This window comes from Molothrus aeneus, chromosome 1 (genome assembly GCF_037042795.1).
Source record: "Molothrus aeneus isolate 106 chromosome 1, BPBGC_Maene_1.0, whole genome shotgun sequence".
NCBI lineage: Eukaryota > Metazoa > Chordata > Aves > Passeriformes > Icteridae > Molothrus > Molothrus aeneus.
In genome coordinates, this window is record NC_089646.1 from 52,816,337 (window position 1) to 52,834,815 (window position 18,479).

The 18,479-nt window shown below is 39.7% G+C and overlaps 1 protein-coding gene across 4 annotated transcripts in view; it reads right to left on the minus strand.

The window, feature by feature from the left end:
• HECW1 (HECT, C2 and WW domain containing E3 ubiquitin protein ligase 1) overlaps positions 1-18,479 on the minus strand; it is a 253,036-nt gene that overhangs the window by 44,239 nt on the left and 190,318 nt on the right. For all 4 annotated transcript variants that reach the window (XM_066557176.1, XM_066557193.1, XM_066557201.1 and 1 more), the window contains 7 exons: positions 18,223-18,373; positions 13,773-13,903; positions 11,072-11,193; positions 8,009-8,194; positions 7,258-7,392; positions 1,908-2,013; positions 1,633-1,729 (listed from right to left, as the gene is read on the minus strand). In XM_066557176.1, coding sequence (XP_066413273.1) covers positions 1,633-1,729; positions 1,908-2,013; positions 7,258-7,392; positions 8,009-8,194; positions 11,072-11,193; positions 13,773-13,903; positions 18,223-18,373 — 928 coding nt within the window. The remainder of the gene's footprint in view (positions 1-1,632; positions 1,730-1,907; positions 2,014-7,257; positions 7,393-8,008; positions 8,195-11,071; positions 11,194-13,772; positions 13,904-18,222; positions 18,374-18,479) is intronic.

Below are 18,479 nucleotides of genomic sequence, written 5' to 3' on the forward strand. Positions count from 1 at the left end.
CCAGTTTCATGTGTACATGTCAGGTCACCAAGTGCAGATTTTTTGTGTAAGCCTACAACTAACATAGCACCTTTTTTTAACAGAATTTGCAGTAATATCACTTCCTTTCCCTCTGTCAGTTCCATCTGGGAAATAACACTCTAACATATATTGGTATGAACTAATCACACAGATGTTATACAGTGTAATATGAGTTGTATGTGTAAAATCATACCTTTTGTTAATAAAAACTGGAAAACATAGGATAGGATCCTATCATTAGGATCATGAAAGATATGCATCTACACCCCAGCCTATCAGTGTGTTTCTAAAGCATTGCATTGTCCAAATATTTTCATTCTAGTATTAAGTCAAAATATTATATCTCAAGTCAAGGATGATCTCTATGACCTTGTAATCAAGGTCCATAAAAGATGGACTTTGCATCCTAAGAGTTTGCTTAACACCTGCTGCATGAGCATTAGACAGTAGCTTGGATCACTCCTGGCCCAAGGTATAATCAGCAATGACCTAGAGGCAAAAGCCTCAATATCCTGTTACAAATCTCATTATGCACTGGCTAAGCTGTCTAGCCCCCATCACTGGTCAATTTTGTTCTCTGCTCAAAAGGAGATAAAAGCATTATCTGTTCTCTGGGAAATGAGAATTCAAGTTACAGCTGAGGAAAAAAAATAGTCTGGAATAATGTGATGGTGAAGATAAAAATTTCTCAGTTACAGAAATGTACATCTTGAATACTGAGAGTATTTTTCATTCTATTTCTCATTTTATTTGCATGTATCAATTCCTCCAGAAGGAAGTCTAATCCTTACACCCAAAATTTTTTTGTCTGGCCATCAGAGGTAAATGAGGAGTCAATAAGGGTACCAGCAAAAGCAGACTGCAGGAATTTAGAGGCCCTCTCCTCCTTCAGCAGTCCTGCAGCCACACCTCTGACTGCACGTTACAACCTAAACTCTTGGTCAAACTCTCAGCTGGTGCATATGGGCACCTCTGACATTGATTAACACCAGCTTAAGTTCTTGGCCAAAATCAGTTAATTTGAACTTTGGAATTCAAATGAGTATAAGCTGTATTGGTGATTGGTTCTGGTTTTTTCTGTTTTTAAAAAATCGAATAGGAAAGGAATGGGTTTGACACAATATAACTGCTTTGGAAATTACTACCTTTACCTTTAAGTCAAGTGAGAAAGATTAAAGACAATAGTACAACCCACTTCATAATAATGCTCCTATTACATTATAATGTCTAGGGTGACTATATCCATGACAGGGGTGGAAATCCAACCATGAGGCAAAATCCTGGCTCTGCTGGATTTATTGGGGTTTTGCTGCTGACTTCCTTCCAAACACTCTTTTAACTCTTATCTTCTGAAAAGCAAAGTGATAATTGCAGGTGAAGGCAGAGCCTCTGGTCATTATTTGACCACATTTATTTTACTTCTTGGATGTCTGTGGAAAGTAACTATAGTAACCACATGGATCCTGGTGGTTCCCATCTACTCTTTAATGGTGGCAGTTCCACAGGAGATCCAAGTTCATCTGTTGTACTACAGTTACTAGAATTTGGTTTTCCCCACTACAAAAAGAACTTTCTGGAAGTAGGGTACAGCAGTATGGCAAAAAGAAGTACCTGAGTGCATGGTTTCTGGCCAAGCTGGGCTGACGCTCCTGCAGCATCTCAAAAATGTTAGGTTGGCGTAGAAATGCAACAATCTTGTCATTGTAAGCTGGAAAAGGTAAAATCAAACCAGAGGCTTTATTTGCCACATCACCGGAACTCCACAGGGGCACACTGCACTGCCAGTGAGGCACAGGGCAACATGAGGCAGTGCAGCACACAGTTGATGAGAAGTCCTAAAACCCACCTTTGTGAGCTTTGAGAATTAAAAAACCAACTTGGCTTACCCAGAGGTAATGCCTCGTGATGGTGCTGGTTTCGGATAGCTGTTACAAGACTATTGCCTGGTCTGGCCAACAGAGTAACTCCTCTGTTTCGAGAGACTTCAGAGGCCTACAACATCAGAGAAAAGGAAAAGAATGATCAAAACTGACCACCAGTAGCTCATTGGTCAGTTAAAAGATTTGTCATTTTTACTTCTGCAACCTTCAGAATGGTCCATGATGCTGACCGAAGGGCAGAAAGCATGCATGAAAATTAAAGTTTATACTCCAGTCAGCTTAAAAAAGGCAAGTAATTCTGTGCTTCCAAATGAAGGTACACCATTATCCAGAGCTATCGCACCTTCTCAGTGCTGAAGGCACCAGAATCCAGAAGTAAATGCACGTTAATATAGGTATTGCAGTGATGGATATCTCTGGCTCAATGAAAATAAAATCTCTGTAATATCACACTACATACTCTGTAGTATCAAACATGTATTGTTTTAGCATAACTGCATTACTTCAAGGTTTTTACAGCAATGTTTTTGAGAAAAACCCCACAATGCTGCAATGCTCACTCAGTGTTGTTGAAGGGAAATTTAATAGTGGAAATAACATGAGGAAGGCAGATCTATGTAGATCACAGCACAGAAAAAGGCTGTATCATCCCAAAAGGCTGACTAACTTGCATAACCAGAAATTGAATACACTGGAAATAAGAATGTTATCCAAAGACCTGATAAAAGGAATAGTAAGAAGCAAATTTTTCACTGCCCCTTAACTGAGGCACTTAAAGAAAGCCACTGTTCCAAATACACTATCTAGTGAAAGGAATCGTGTCAGAAAGGCAGATTTCTTAAAAGGTGAGAAGACATTTCGGTATGAAGATATTAAAAGGCAAACAATGACATCTGGCAATGTTTGCACTAAGGCATTACTTGCTGGGTAACCTTTTGGAGACTTGTGAAAGTTGAGGGGAACCCACCTGTCTCTCATGTTTTCCTCCAGAATATGGGCACGGTGAGGCCAAGAGAGGAATCATAGAATGGTTTGGGTTGGAAAGGATCTTGAAGATCATCTAATTGCAACACCCCTGCTACAGGCAGGGACACCTTCCACTAGACCAGGTTACTAGGGCCTCCTCCAGCCTGGTCTTAAAAACACTTTCAGGCATGGACATCCACAGCTTCTCTGGGCAATCTGTTCCAGGGCTTCACCATCCTCACAGTAAATTTTTTTCCTACTAACTGATCTCAACTTACCCTCTTTCAGTTTAAAGACAGTCCCTCTTGTCTTGTGACTACAGTGTGAGGCTGTATCAGGACAAGATGCATTAGGAATTCCAATTGCCACTCCACTGGGCTAATAGCTGCTCCTTTCTCACTGCACAAATTATAGCATTTGGCAACTACTTCAGGAAGAAATTGCCCCAACTTCAATATTTGAAATGCTTAGCTCTGCATCCAAGCAAATGGTGCCAACCCATTTTCAGTGGTACAGCCAAAAGCCAAGTCTTCCAACTGGATATACACAGAAACTGGGAAGCTAAATGTGCCTGGCAAGCTGCCTTTTGGAGCCCATAAAGCTTAAAATGTTTACACATAACAAGATACCAGTCAATGCATTCGATACGTGTCAACACACAGGTTAAACAATGAAAAATCTTAACTATTCTAATCAAACACACTGTCATTTAAAACACAAAACTGCTGTGCAAGTGCATGGTGAATGTTTCGCTTCATCATCCAGTTAGGATTTCACTTGTACCCTTTCACTGCCTTTGTCTCCTCCTCACACCCCCACAGGCCAACTCACGAGGAAAGTTTAGATCAGGCTTAGGCAGCTTTTCCCCTGTGACCCAGGCATCCACCCCAGTAAACAGTGGCCTTTACAGCATTCACTCCATGCTATGGCACAGGGGAGAACCTTGCAAGGGTGCAAGAGGTGCCCTGTGATCCACTGCCACGGTGGGCATGGGGCCGGTGTGGGAGCAGCCATTTCCTGGGCTGTTTGTCGGCAGCATGGCCAGGATTAAACATTGGCCCGGGACCAGCTGTACTAGATAGGATGTGTGGGAGGCTGCTAAGGCTTTGTTGGGCTCAGCTTCTTCACTTCCAGGGGGTCTTGGAGTTCAGGTGAGGATGCCTATTCCTCAGGTCCTTGTAGAACAGACTTGCAAGGGAATGCAGATGGTGGGTGAGCCTGTTTTTAAAGGTGATCGCTGACTCATCCTTGACAAAGACAAATCCTAAGGCCTTGTTGCTACACATAATTTTACTGACCAGAAGACAGAAAGGGGAAAGGGAGGAGTAACAGAGGAGTTAAATGTATCTCCTATAAAAATTAGCACCAGGTGTTATTTGCTCATCACTTGGGAATTGCATGGTACTTCTGCCCAGCCTGGGCCTGGATCCTCCTCTTGCTCTTGTCATCATTCATTTTTTCAGCTTTCCAGTGCCTGGGCATATTTCTCCTGGAGCAAGAATTTTGGAAGGAAATGTGTATAGTGCCTGTGAAAAGAAACTTTCGCTCCCCTCTTTCCATCTTTCCAGTTCTGGTTTAAGAGCTAAGAATCCAGTTGGGTACACACCTCAATAAACTGGTGATGTAATTGTCTTCATCACCATCCCTAGGCATTGCACATGCTGTGTTTAGTCTTTGCACATGTACACCACCAAACAATTTTTCTCTGGCAACACAACAGGAAAATTCACAGCCCTCTAATTAACTTCCATTTTGCTCACAATTTTCTTTCCACTCTTAGCTAATAGAATACAATTGATTGCTCCAATTTAGTGTTCAGTCACAATCGTCTTGTCTACTTTAACTTTCTAATTGAACAATTTAATTTTGATTAGCACATTATTCTCTAATAAAAAATAAAGAGTGACCCCTCCAATGATTTAGTGACCTGGTTCATGTAGTGCAGAGTTACTGACAGATTTATGTCAGGTTTTAATAGCTTTGATATTGATACTGGGATGTTGCAACCAGAGTGGAGAGTCCAAACTACCAGAGGAACCTTTCAAGATGTAATATCTTTTCCTGGGTTTTATATTGCTGCTGGATTTCGGAGGCCCATTTGAATCCTTCTACTTGCTTGTTATGGTTTGGGTTGGTAAGGAGATGTATATATTGCCATATTCTAGCACCTTCTCTGCACCTCCTGCCTCTCCCTTGTGGATGCCTGCTTCCTTCCTCTTTCTGTCTTTAAAATCTCTACCCTGTAATCATGGATGTTGACTTTCACTGCAGATGGGAAGTCCTTTAGAGGGAATGGAAAGTGCTTACAAACTGTTCTGTTTATAGAAGGTTCAGAAGGAAATGAATCACTTAGTGACCTATACTTTAGTTACTGATGGCCACAATAGCTAACTGACCTTTTCTTCCAAAAATCAGATAACTAAGAGCAGCAACAACCACCTTTCTTCTGTAAAAGATTGATAACCCTTAAAAAAGTGCTTAATAAAGAACTTGTAGCATTTCTTTCAAAGTAATATATAATACCATTTAATATCAGTAATCTACATAGAACAATGGAAATTTTTGCAGAGGTCCTTTATTTCATTACCCTGGCTCTTTTCTGTGCCCTCTCTGGCAACCACAACTTCACTATTCTGATGTCTTTCAGGGTCCTTTGACACATGTATATAACATGGAAAACTGGTGAGCTGTCCTTCGTGGTCCTTCATACTGTCCTGGTGACAGCTTCCAGAGGCCACACCATCTGCTCAGCAAAGAAACCAGCAAGACTGCAGACAGCTGACACATGGCAAGGACAAAGCCCCACGTGTGAGGCTACAGACATGATTTATAGGCCAAAGAGCATCCAAATGCACTTGGAGAAAATGGCATGGAACATGAGGCTCTTAATAAATGGACTGAGCTGCAAAGGGTTGAATATTTTCCTTGTAAATGAGGGACTTTTAGGCACCAATCCAAAGTCCTTGGAAATCAATGGGAGTCCTTCCAGTGCAGCAGCAGACACTTCCAAATGGGAAGCTACTTGACTACAACAAAGAAGTTTGTCTATGACAAGGGCATAGAAGCACTGTGGGACCTGGGCCACCAAGACTGGGAGGTGACTATTTCATTGGCTGATAATGCCAATGAACAGTGGCCTCAAAGAACAGTTTTTCATTTCCCTAGATAATCATTACTCAAAAGTATTCAATACTTTTGATTTCCTACCCTTTACTGGCTTTTTGGGGGTTTATTGCATATTGCTCCTTGCCAGCCTTGCCAGTGCTTGCAAAACCAAGTGTATTTTTGGGCGAGGTCATCTGAATTGTTCAGGGGTGTTTCTGTCCCTGACATGGCAAATTTGCAAGCAAGCCTCAGGCAAGCATGGGCCTGAGCACGAATCACAGTGCAGGTGGCAACCAAACCACAGTCATGCCAGTAATTCAATTACAGCAACTGAATTCAGTCAACACTAAACTGAAGGCTGCTGGCAGAGGGAAGTTGCTAAGCTGGTGGGAAGACGTGATTGAAACAGATCCATTGATACACTTCTATCTTCAGAAAATATGGTGCTGTATTCACCCAAGATGGAGAGAACCTGCCCAAGCTACTCATGCCTGGTTTGCCTTTGGTCCTGAAGAACTGACCTCACACCCTGTTTAGGTCCTAATCCCAACCTACCTGGCAGTGAGAGGTGTTCAGACTGGTCCTGCTGCAATAAATTTTGATGCCAATTTCACAAGCATTTCTCTGGATATTTTTGTGGAAGAGAAAGATCCTTTCACCATAGTTCATCTCTAGTTCTATTCAGCAACAATCTTTACAAATGTTTAAATGTATGGATTTGCTGGTATAAATCTGATTATGGGTACTTTTTCCTACTTAAATCCACAATGTAAACACAGTATTTATGCTTCTTTCAATCCTGTCTGTGGCTCTCAGTGATAAAAATCATCCCCATGATATATAGGAAAGATATTTAATGTGACTGAAAGCTGGGAAAGCAAACCTCAGCATACATTATTGCACTACTTCTAGGGAATCTGTCTTTTCAGAGCACAGTGCCACAGTGGGGAATGAAGAAACATATGAGGTATCAGACTATAAAAAATTAATGAATAACTTAAGTAAAGCAAGGCCAGGACGTCAAATATGGATACTTCTTCAAATCTATTCTGTCATCACTTCAGTTATGCTTTATTTGCTTATTATTTTATTCCAAAAACCATCAAAATATAAACTAGCAAACTCTGAAATAAGCCCTTCAGAAAGACAAAAAAATCCCTTATTGTCTTTGGAAGATAGATATTCCCAAGACAGTCTGTTTCAATGCTTTTAAAATATAAGAAGTTCTTATCATTCCAGAGAAGACTGATGCCAAAAGTTCCTGAGTTGAAATGAGCACAGTTACCTCTCCAGCGCTGTAGCTACGGAGCCGCTGGAGATGCTGCCGGTGAGTCAGGTGATTTGGGAGACGCCCATTCTGCAGCGGGATCCTGGGATCTATGAAGGTGGTAGCACGGCTGTTGTGGTCAACGAAGAAAGACTGAAACACAAAGGAACAATGGTTCCTTTAATAAGAAGACTGACAACCCTGTGATGGTATCGCGGGAACACAGCAGGAAAACCATGGGCAACTGTATGTGGGAAATACCTTGGATAAATATAGTCCATGGAAGGCACCTGCAAACAACAGGACTCAACTGGCCTACTCAAAGCTAGAATACCTCTTAGAAAATATCTGAAGCTGTGTAGACCAAAATCATGTGCAATGGCCTTGATGTACACAAGACAGGAGAGAATAATATCATTGGGAAATGCTGCTTTAACCTATTTGGTGGACCCAGAGGTCAGTCAGCAAAGCTTAATTGGAGGTAGAGAATTAAGCTGAGTCAAATTTTGCAGTCACAACAGATCTACTCTGGCTCAAACTTTGTTGTCAGTCCAATGCTGCCTTGCTTTGGTACACTAGTCTACAGAAAACTAGAAATGCTTTGAAACTTTGAAGCTTTTTTCCTGCTTCTAAAATAACTCTCCCTTGCTGCTTGTGTTGTTTAAACCAAATCTTCACTGATTTTGAGTCAAGAAGGAAGAAACTTTTAATAATCATGTAGTCTGAAGTGCTGTGTTAAACAAGTGATTAGTTTTGTTGGCACTCTTACCTTGCCCTGCTGGTCAGTTTTTATCTCCCAGCCACGAGGAAGCTCCAGTCGGGTATCAGCAAACATGTTGATAAAATTTACTAGGTCTCTGTTGTGCTGATACCGCTCAAAATTACGAGCATCTCTACGAATCTTCAGAATCATGTGCTTCAAGCAGGTACTGTTGGTGAAAACTCGATAGGCACTCTGTGAGATGGATAACAGAAGGGAAGAAATCGAGTTCTGATGTCAAAACATATTTGGTTATTTCATTGGCCACATGCCCAAAGAACTGAAACAAATCCTGTTGGAATTGAGAAACACTTCCATCTCATTGTTTTGATTTCAATGACAACTTTACATGCATATGCAGAATTAAGAAATACAATCTGGAAAGTGAAACATCCCACACATTATGCACAGTTAGCTTGTGTAAGAACAAACTAACTGTACTCAATACACTTCAAAAATGGTCAGCTGAAACATCACACATTCAAGGTGCATGTAGTTGACCCTTTCATTGCTATTATTGGTTGACAGAAACACTGCTTGTGTGCCTCAGCAGTGCCAGAGAGATGCACAGAGAGCTGTGAACATCTATTTTTGCTATAATTAAAATCAAGATGTGCGTGATAGGACTCATGAACTTACATGTGCACGACCCCAGTGCAGATGTCTCCATATGAGCTTGCTACCTTTTTTATGATGACTCTACAGCCACAGAACAAGAACAGACACTTTTTAATTGTCTATTTTTGGAAGATGTGAATTGTTTCCTGGAATGGAGCATTTGTTTCTGCGATGACTACAAAGCTTGTCAGATGGAGACATTTCCATGAGTCCAATGAATGTCACCCCTCAGGCAGTGAGTTGTATCTCACAATGGGCATTAAATACACCTCTAGGGGAATGTGGCCTGAGGCAGCTCAAGGGAGTGAACTGATCTGATTGCAGAATAGGGGCCCAGTGAATTGAAATTTGTTGTTCAATGTGTGTTGTTCAATGTGTTCAATGATAGACCATCATAAAATAATACTTGTGCTAACAACACACAGGCCCATTCACAGGCTACTCTTTGAATCCTTCACTTCAGGGAAAAAGCTCCTTAAAACAGAGTAGGAAACTTCACAAAAATCTCCTGAACCTTTTACTAGAGAGAAAATGAGTGTCTTGGTTTGCTGGTCAGCCCAAAGGATTGATGACTCATTAGAGTAATAACGATCACTGGAGGACTCCTGTCTTAAGTGAAGTGAGCTCCAGTGTGCAGACCTGGAATATGTCCAGAGAATCTGACCCAGCAGCTTTGAATTCTCAATTTTTATGTGCATTTAGTGCATTTTAACCACTATAATTCAATAAAACATCTACAGGTATAATCTTTATTATGTAAGGATTTATTGCGGTGACACCACTGAGAATGCTCCCTGTAGCACAAGGTCCCTAATTATGGCAAGGGTTGGTAAATGTTATGAAATCACAGAGATATGATCTCTGCCCTGAAGATATAACCTGCTTATAACCCAGGAAAGCTTCATGGTCACAGATTTTTAAGATCCCAGCCTACTACACAAAAAAAAGTTGCATTTTGATCTAATGTATGATCAATGACTGCCTTGAATATCTCTAAGCTGCACTAGGGAAACAAAGAGTGCAATGTAGTTTTATCTCTTAATGGAAATAAAATATCTGAAAAATGAGAGCTTTTCCCTTCTAATTCTAACTGCTGGATAATATTTTCCAATCCCAACTTCAGTGGCATAATTAATAGCTTGAAATTTTAATAGGGGCTTGTGGTTAAAATATTACACTCATGTTACGGCAAAAGTTATGTGGGTCATTATTCCTGTACAAGTGGTATCTGTATGACCATTTGACAGATGTTTTAATAGATTATTCTGGTCCTTACATTAGAGACAAGTTTTTAAGATAAAACTGAAGGCCTCTTTCTGCTTTTTTTTAGTTTCAGTGACTAATAAAATTGGGATTTAGTCTCTTGTGAGCTGTTCTTTACACAACTATGGAATCAGTTGCTCATTTTTCCAACAACCATGCTGGTCAAAAATTACATTGCTCCCAGCTATAAATCTTCATATATCACCCTGCTAATGGAAGAAATTATCTGCACTCCACAAACTAGTTCAGGGAATGTCAGATGAGTTGATACATCCCTTCCTTGTCAGGATCTCATAGGTGATAATCTCTGGCAGATGCTTGGAGATGGACGGCTGGCTTCAATCCACCAAGTGCCACAGCCCAAACCTGATGTCTGCAGTTAGCCAAAAGGCTGTGCTGAGGCAACTCTCAGTGTTTTATCTTCTCTTCCTTTTGAAAAGGAAGGTCATTGCTACCCAGAAATGGATGACTTCCCAAATAGTCAGAAGTCACGTTTAGATGCCTTGTTGAACTAAACTCCAGATATGGCAAATTAGGACTGCATCTCCTTGTGGGACTGCCCTATCTGCTTCCTCCTGATACTGCATTTTCTCCACTCCCCTCCAGGTTTGCAAGAAAATGTGGTGTGGTTTTACTTCATTAATGGAAAAAAACCAGCTATTTGATTTATTTGAATTTTAAAAATTTGTTTTCATTTGTGCTTTTTCCAAAATAGTTACACTGACACAAGTCAGTATTTCTTTCACTCAGTTATGCCTGCCTCTGTTTTGGGAATGCAAATTGCAAGAGTTAAGTTTTTTCCCTCTGTTTCCCTTGGTGATATCTGAGTAAGACTTGGTGGTATCTGAGTAAGATTTCTCAGGATGTTGGATCAAAAGACAACAACTTCACTGCCTGCAGCAACAGACAACAGAATCAACCAAGCTGAAACCAAGGGTTCCTGCTTGTTCTGGGAGAATAACATTAATGAGCTTCTCTGTACTATGGACACTCCATGTGAGGCAGAATCCCAGCAAGAGCCTCCTTGGAGCAGCCTGGCTGTAGTGTCCCATCCTGGTCTGGTGTTCAGAAAGGACAACTGAGCCCCAAGTCACACAATTCAGATTCACTGTGCATTCTCCCTGCAGATCTGGGACACAGCACTGGGACTCAAAAGTCAGTAGTGTGAGAGAGCAAATCATAGTTACTCACATAGTTTGCATGCAGCACAGTGAAGAACTCAGGATTGGTGATGAACTTCACAGCTGGAGACTGCAGCAACAAGGTGATTTTTTGAGAATTCACAGGAGAAAGAGAACCTTCCCTCCTAATCTCTGAACAAAAAAAAAAAAAAAAACCAAAACCAAACAAGACACAGAATCTTATTAATGTAGTGGCAAGCACAGTCTATATTTAACCTTTCAGAAACAGCTGCAGAAGTTATGATATAAAAAAGCCACCACCTGCCCAATGCACCTACCTTGGCATTCCCAAGACAAGCAAACTGATGGATGTCTTTATGCTTAGTGATGCAGTCCAGGAGCTGGATGGTTTCCTGAACTGTAGCTTATGAAACTCTGTGTCAAGTCTGCAGCTGTCCCCAAGTATAATGTGACCACAGCAGTTTTCACCAGCTGATGATTTGGTTCACCCAGGTCCATTCTGGTTTCCCCTGCAGCTAACTTTTGAAAAATCTGATCTCCCAGTCCAGCATTACACTTTACTTTAATTGCACTGATTTTGACAAGTCCAAGGTTTTGGGGACTTGTATGGTAAAGAAAACAAAACCAAACACAATTGCATTATTTTTAATCTGTATCGATTAATGAAGCACAGGAGCAAAACTGAGCACTGAGAATGTAATTCTGTAGAGGTAGAAACTCTTGATGCTCTTTAGCTACCAGAAAAATTGTTCCTACCATTGAATTATGGCTATGGCATTCTGGCATTTTCAAATAAAACTACATTTTATTTGCGGTCCAAGAAAATTGGATGCAGATGTCATCAACAGAATAAATAAAATTTCACTTTTTTTTTTTTTTCTTATCAGTTATAACTTATTTTTTCTTCTCACTGCACACATCATATTATTTTATCCATTTAAAACTGCAGACTGGATCAGTTTCTGGAGTTAAATTGATTTATACTGTCTTAGAACCTGGATTAATGTGCTTTAATTGTATTCCTTCTGACATTTTTCATTTAAATTAAAAGACAAATAACAAATGTATAATACTGCAGCTTTTTCTTTCCCTAATGTGTTTACACCATCATTGACCTTCTACTTCTTGGAATTTTATACAATATTGATGTTTTTTTCCAAAAGCAAAGCAATTATCTATAGCAAAAACCATTTCCTAATAACTTATGGTAACATTTATCACACTGATTAGCTCTTTGGGTTTAAAACAAAAGAGTGCATGGTAAAAAATTAACTGAACAAAATATTTAGTGGTGGCAACTCCTATTAAATTACTACTTTATTGTCTATGATACTAAATGATTATACCTATTACAAGTAATGGCTACATTACTTATAAATACTAATAATTCAATGTGTACCTCATTTCCACATCCCTAACATAGAGAACTGGGATCTCCTTATAAGATCCACTGTAGGTAGAAGTCCCTCTTTAATTGCAATACAAAAGATGACAAGAAAACTTAAGCATCAAATGTTTAACATCCTTGGCCAAAATTGATTTTCAAATTAAAAATCCTAATGGATCAAAACAAGCAAAATAGAATATTTTTCTAAACTTGTTAAAAATTTTATTATTTCTCTATGTATTTTTTCCTATTCAACATGGAAAACTAAGAAAATTCAAGCAGACACTGTGCTGGTTCTTTCCCATTACCAATCCTATTTACAGAGGGATGGCAAAAGGATAGCAAGAAGTTGGATTTACTCATGGCAGACAATACAGAACACAAAGTTTGGTGGAGGCAAGAGTGATCCAAAGGAAGACAACTGGTCAATCATTTTGCTGGTGCTAACAAAGCAGGGAGTTATTTTTGCATGGTCTCAAATTGCATAGTGGGCAATTATAGACTGATTGGGCAAATAGACTGATTGCTTCCTACTTGAAAGAAACATTTAAGACTGTGGTTTCCCAAATGTTTTGAGAAAACATTTTTGGTAGGAGTGTGACTACCACCAAAAAGAGTAGAAGAGACCCCTGCTGTCCCATCCTGCCTTGGGTACACATTTTCCTCTTCTGCTTTGTAGGAAAACTCTTGTCTCCTTATCTAACAAGCCAGAGGAAAGATCCAATCTGGCTGTAAATGACAAGGACAAGAAGCCAGGCTATTTTTCAGGCAGTTCAGTTCTCAACTCTGCTATGGGGTCCTCTCACATAAATTAGTGGTGAGCAAAAAGACAGCTGTGCCTTCTTTGGTGACAGCCCACACTTAGGTCAGCTCACAGCTATCACAAAACCACACCTTTATAAATCACAAGTATTTCATATATGATGCCAGGGCCGCTGCAGGTGCAATCACATGGGCAAATGTGGCAGTGCAGAAGCCAAGCCTAGCAAAAATAAACTGCAAATGCCCCATGCTACAAATCACACAGCCACAAAAATAAGACAGCACTATTTTTGCAACTACTAGGTGAATAGTATTCACCTTGTAGCTGCAAAATGCCTCTTTCTTTTTAGTTTCAAATGGCCATTTACTAAGGTAAAAATGCTTTGTCTGTCTTAGTAATTGTTAAAGAACTGAAACTGTTGTATCCAGCATTGTGCTTGTAGCTTCACATCTAAAAACTGTATCTTCAGGTCCTTTTTTTTATTTTTAAATTAGGTTTTTCAACCTGGTATAATAAAATTCCAGTTGCCCCTGAAAATGCAGATTTCCCCAGAACTGAATGGCACTGAACATGCCACTCAGAAGCTTTGCTGTCCCATACCTGGGCTAGGCTGGGAAGGCTCTGCCTCAGAGTCACTTCCTCCTCCAGTGGGAACTCTCTCCACCCTGTTGTTTACCACAGCATCATCTTCAGTCCTCTCTGTTGCAATGGTTCGCTGGATGTTTTGGTACCTAGATACATTCATAGAAAGGAACAACAACATTTAGTTAACAGAGGTGCTTTCTGTTGCTTTCTGCTTTAACAATCAGCACTGTTTCTGAATGATCCAAATATTTCTGTGTACAACAGAGTAAGAGCACAGCTGACTCTTCCCTTGCAGCAGGTGCAGCTGCTCACACTTGGGCCAACCAGTACTCTGCAAACTTGGCATTTCTCAGTGACTAACAAACAGCCACAGCGGGTGCCAAGTTAGCAATACTCAAACTTTAAACACATATTTAGGCTATGTGTTGCTACTTCGAGGCTTCCCTTTAAAACATCTGGACACCTGGAACCCAAAACTGGAGGTGGATCATGGTTCCTCCTCTCATTTAGCCTTATGGAAGCATAATCAATGAAGGACCAACCCTGTGATGCATTGGGTAACCTTCAGTCTTTCTTATTAAATTACTGGATGTGCCTCCTGAATCCTGAAAATAAATCATCTTTTCCTGATGAAGAATAAATAGCCTAGAGTGTTTTGAATTCACACTACAGAAATCAAATTCTCCTTAACTTGTTCACTCATAGTGACAGATGAATTGATGAACATGTTTTCTTTGGTTTTACTGGCAAATTATGATCATGTCTTATGTGTATTATAAATGCATTTCATACAGAAAGAGAGAAGGAAAGAAAAAGAAAGCATAATAATGAAGAAAGAACTAGAAAGAGAAAGAAAAGCAAAGCTAGAAAACAGACTTTCTTAATTATTTCAACTAGCTTTTATTCCATCTCGATATTTTTAATCCTTCCTTTCTTCATGGCATTTCCGTGTGTATTTGAAACAGGATGGCTTTGCTGCCTGCTTTTAATCTGATCCAGCATTGTTTGTCTTTAATTTTTCTGACTTACACTCTTTGCTTTCCTCAGCTCAAGATCCGACTTATAGATTTTTACTTACTTTCTGTCTCTTTATTTGTTAATGCACGCTTTATTCTAAATAGAATTTAGCCATGAGTAAGTTCCTCAAAGTGACACAGGATCATTGAAGACAACAGTTAGGGTTTGGCTTTTTGATATCTCAAAATACATAATCTCCAGTAGCTCACTGAAAGCCAATCTTAAGCGAAAGGGCTGGAGATAATTAAGAAAAAATAATAAAGTTTTAATAGATTTATACTAAACTTTCACAATGCTATGTGTCTTCCTCCAGTGCTCAAAGTCACTTAAAGATACATTTAGTGCATATTTTGATAGTTTAAGAAAACATCCATCTTTACAAAGAAATTCTGAGAGCAGGTTTTGCAACAGCATGAATTTACTGCAGTTTTAAACCCTCTGGTTTTAGACCTACATTTTGCAGCTTTTTTCACTTGACTGCAGGCAGCTGAATGAACTTTCCATTCCAGTACTGCAGGAGTTTTACAACACCCACATGCAATAGAAAGGAAAGGAAAAACCAACCACAAAATCCCCCAAGTTCATATAATCAAGGGATATAAGCACACATATAGAAAACCCTGTACCTTCAATTTAATTTGATGGTAGAAAATCCCCACCGGCAAACCTCAAAGAGCAACAGCAGCTGTATGCCAACAAAAGGCTATGCATTTCTTTTGCATCTCAATACTATAAAATCACCTTATATAAATACCCAAAAATGCCAAAGTAATTGGAGAAAACATTGGAAGTGCAAAAGTTATGGGAATGAATGCCTCTGGAAATTTGTCTCCTTTCAAAGTGATTTGTCAAAGAAATGGAGCTTAAGAAATACCACATTGTGGCTGTCCTAACCATGATGGTTGTAAATTCTTATGTTGATTATTATCTTTCAAACTAATGCAAAGACAAGTCTAGACATACATATGCTGCAAAGTATCCTTTCGAGAGAGCTTGAACAACAAGGGCTGTTATCTACTTGACCAACAAGTAAGCAAGTCAGGTGCTCCAGAAAATGAGCAAGAGCCTTTAAAATTAGAAGCATGGATGTTTCTTTGGTGTTTGCCCAACACCTGGATTACAGTTTTGCATTCCCGGTATTCTCAAGTGGCCTGTACAGCTAAAAGGAAGCTTGGAGCACAGAAGGAAAGCAGGACTAGGTTTAATCACAGCTATGGGGTTTTTTTCAAGCTGAATTTCCAAAGCTTTGTGGTTTTGGCTGGGCTGGAAATACCAAGCTTCCTTGTAATATTTTGGTCTTTCCATTCCCTTACACAAATTAAACCAGGAAGCCAAAAAAAGGTAAATTTGTTTAAAAGAAAAGTCACCAAGGTTTTTCAAACTGCGGAGTGATGTTGAGTCCAAATTTTGTTTGAGGTTAGAGCAAAAGTTCAGGCTGCTGCTAATTCTATCAGCAAGTCTATTTTTGCTGTTGCCTCACCTAAAATGGCTCTCAGGTGCGTTTGCTGAAAAACATTTCAAATCATTAAGTTTGAAACACAACAAAACAGAATTCTGAAATGAGGGCTTAAAACAAAGTCCAATCCTCCAGAGTGTTGATAATAACTATGAAAAGTAGCTATCCTGACATTCCTGAAATGTGGAGACATGAAATACCTGAAATTAGATTTAGGACTAGAATAACTTTAAAAATTATAACAGCCAGGTTAAAACTACAAAAATTACTTGCCACAGGGCAAATACTCAGGAGATTCAGCATGAATCCCTTTCATTAGTATCTTAGGAAAAGTTCACAGGTAACAATAGAAGATCTTTGTATTCAACTTCTCAAATCAACAGAGCTCCTTGCAGAGAGGAGAGAATCACCAGCTTTTTTCCTTAGTCCCAAGAAGCCATGACATTTCATGCTTAATAAACTGCAAAGTCTCCAATGGAACTTGCATAAGTAGAGATTTGCCACTGCTGAAACTCCATACTTCTCCCTTTGTAACTGGATATATGAATACTAAAAACGGAGAGATTCAAAGAATATCAATCTTATTAAGTCTCAATTCCCAACCCAAACCAGTGATAATCAAATAATACCCAAGACAGACAGCCTACATGAAAACACTGAATAATATGAGGGAAGGAGGTCACAAAGACGATGCCTACGCTTCAGTTTCTGCTGTGATAGTTGGTTTAATGACTAATCTGCTTTAACTAACAGAATGGTAAATCACTTTTATAAGCATTTATTCCTTTCATGGTTGTTCTGCACTTGCATGAGCTCAACCTCAAAAAAAAAAAAAAAAAAAGAAAAAAAAGATTAAAAAAAAGGCAAAAAAACCCCAACGGATGTATCTCCACAACAGCTTTCTGGTTTCTGTGGCAGATGACTTTTTAAAGTGGTAGCCAAATAGTCTGAACTTTGACACGGCTAAAATCCCTCTTGAAGACCAATGCTAAATGGCAGAGAAGTCATGTATATCCCTTAAAAGAATCTACATTAAACATTCACTTTCTCAAGGTTTGGGGTTTTTTTGTTTTTGTTTTTGTTTTGTTTTTTTAATATTAACATGGCAGCTTGAGGGTTATGAACAAACCTATAATGAAAACAAATACTGGGCAGGTTCTCTCATTTCTGCAAGACATAACACATGCTATGAAATACTACTCAAAATAATGCATTTTGGTAAAAAAGGATTATTCTTAAAGGGTGTTTTGATGGTGTCAGTTTAAGTTGGCCCAGTTCTTCCAGACTGCCTCATTAAGGGCACAGGAGCTCCCAAACTATTCAAAGTATTCTGAAAAGAGCACTTTTAAACTCTGCATCCTTCTCTCAGCTGCAGATCTTTCTCTAAGCACAAAAGAAAAACCCAGAAAAATTTTGTGGCATTTTACATGCTATAATTAAAATATAATTTCAGTCTCGCTTATCCTTTTCTAGAAATGGTGTCATTATAGTAAGCAGAATTAAAAAAAAAACCCAAACCCTCTTTTTAAGCAAAAATGGAAGATTTTTGACCAACTGTTTATTTTTTTCTTTCCTTTTAAATTCAGTCTAAAAAGCAAGCATGAGAAGAAAATGATAAATAAATCTATGTGTGGACTAGTCAAACAAAGCTAAAATATAAATGACGTTAAGAGGTATCTCAGCCAGCTCAGAATGAACTGACAGATTTACAGGGCCCAGTGCAACACTAAGCAGACCTGTCTACCTCTGGAAATGTGCATGGTCCTGTTAGAGCAGGGCTCTGCCCTGGAAAAGGAGACAGACCTTTCAACAGGCCTAATTAGCTTGGGTAGAAATGCCGCACGGACACGGCAGCAACTCCAGTCAGGTCCCAAAAAGCTTTGCAGCACAGCACCAGGTGCTGACCCATCAATAGCACTGCTACAGTTAAGTAGCAGAAGTGACTCCATGCTTTGGAAGAACACTCCCTCCCCTTCCAGTGCCAACGCTCACCGGCGGTTCAGCTGCTCCATTTGCTGGATGGAGCCAGACCTGTGGATCCCGTCTGGCGTTGCCGCAGCCGTGGGCCGCTGCCACGTGGTGGTGCGGTTGACGTGGTCCACGTAGAACACTCTCCCGTGGCTGTCTATCCGAGCTTCCCAATCTAGGGTTGGAACAAAAGGAAGGGGTGATGCTGTCAGTGGGATGCCTTCCAGAAAACCTGAGTGTGAGAGGTATATACAGACACACACACATACACAGACAGGGTA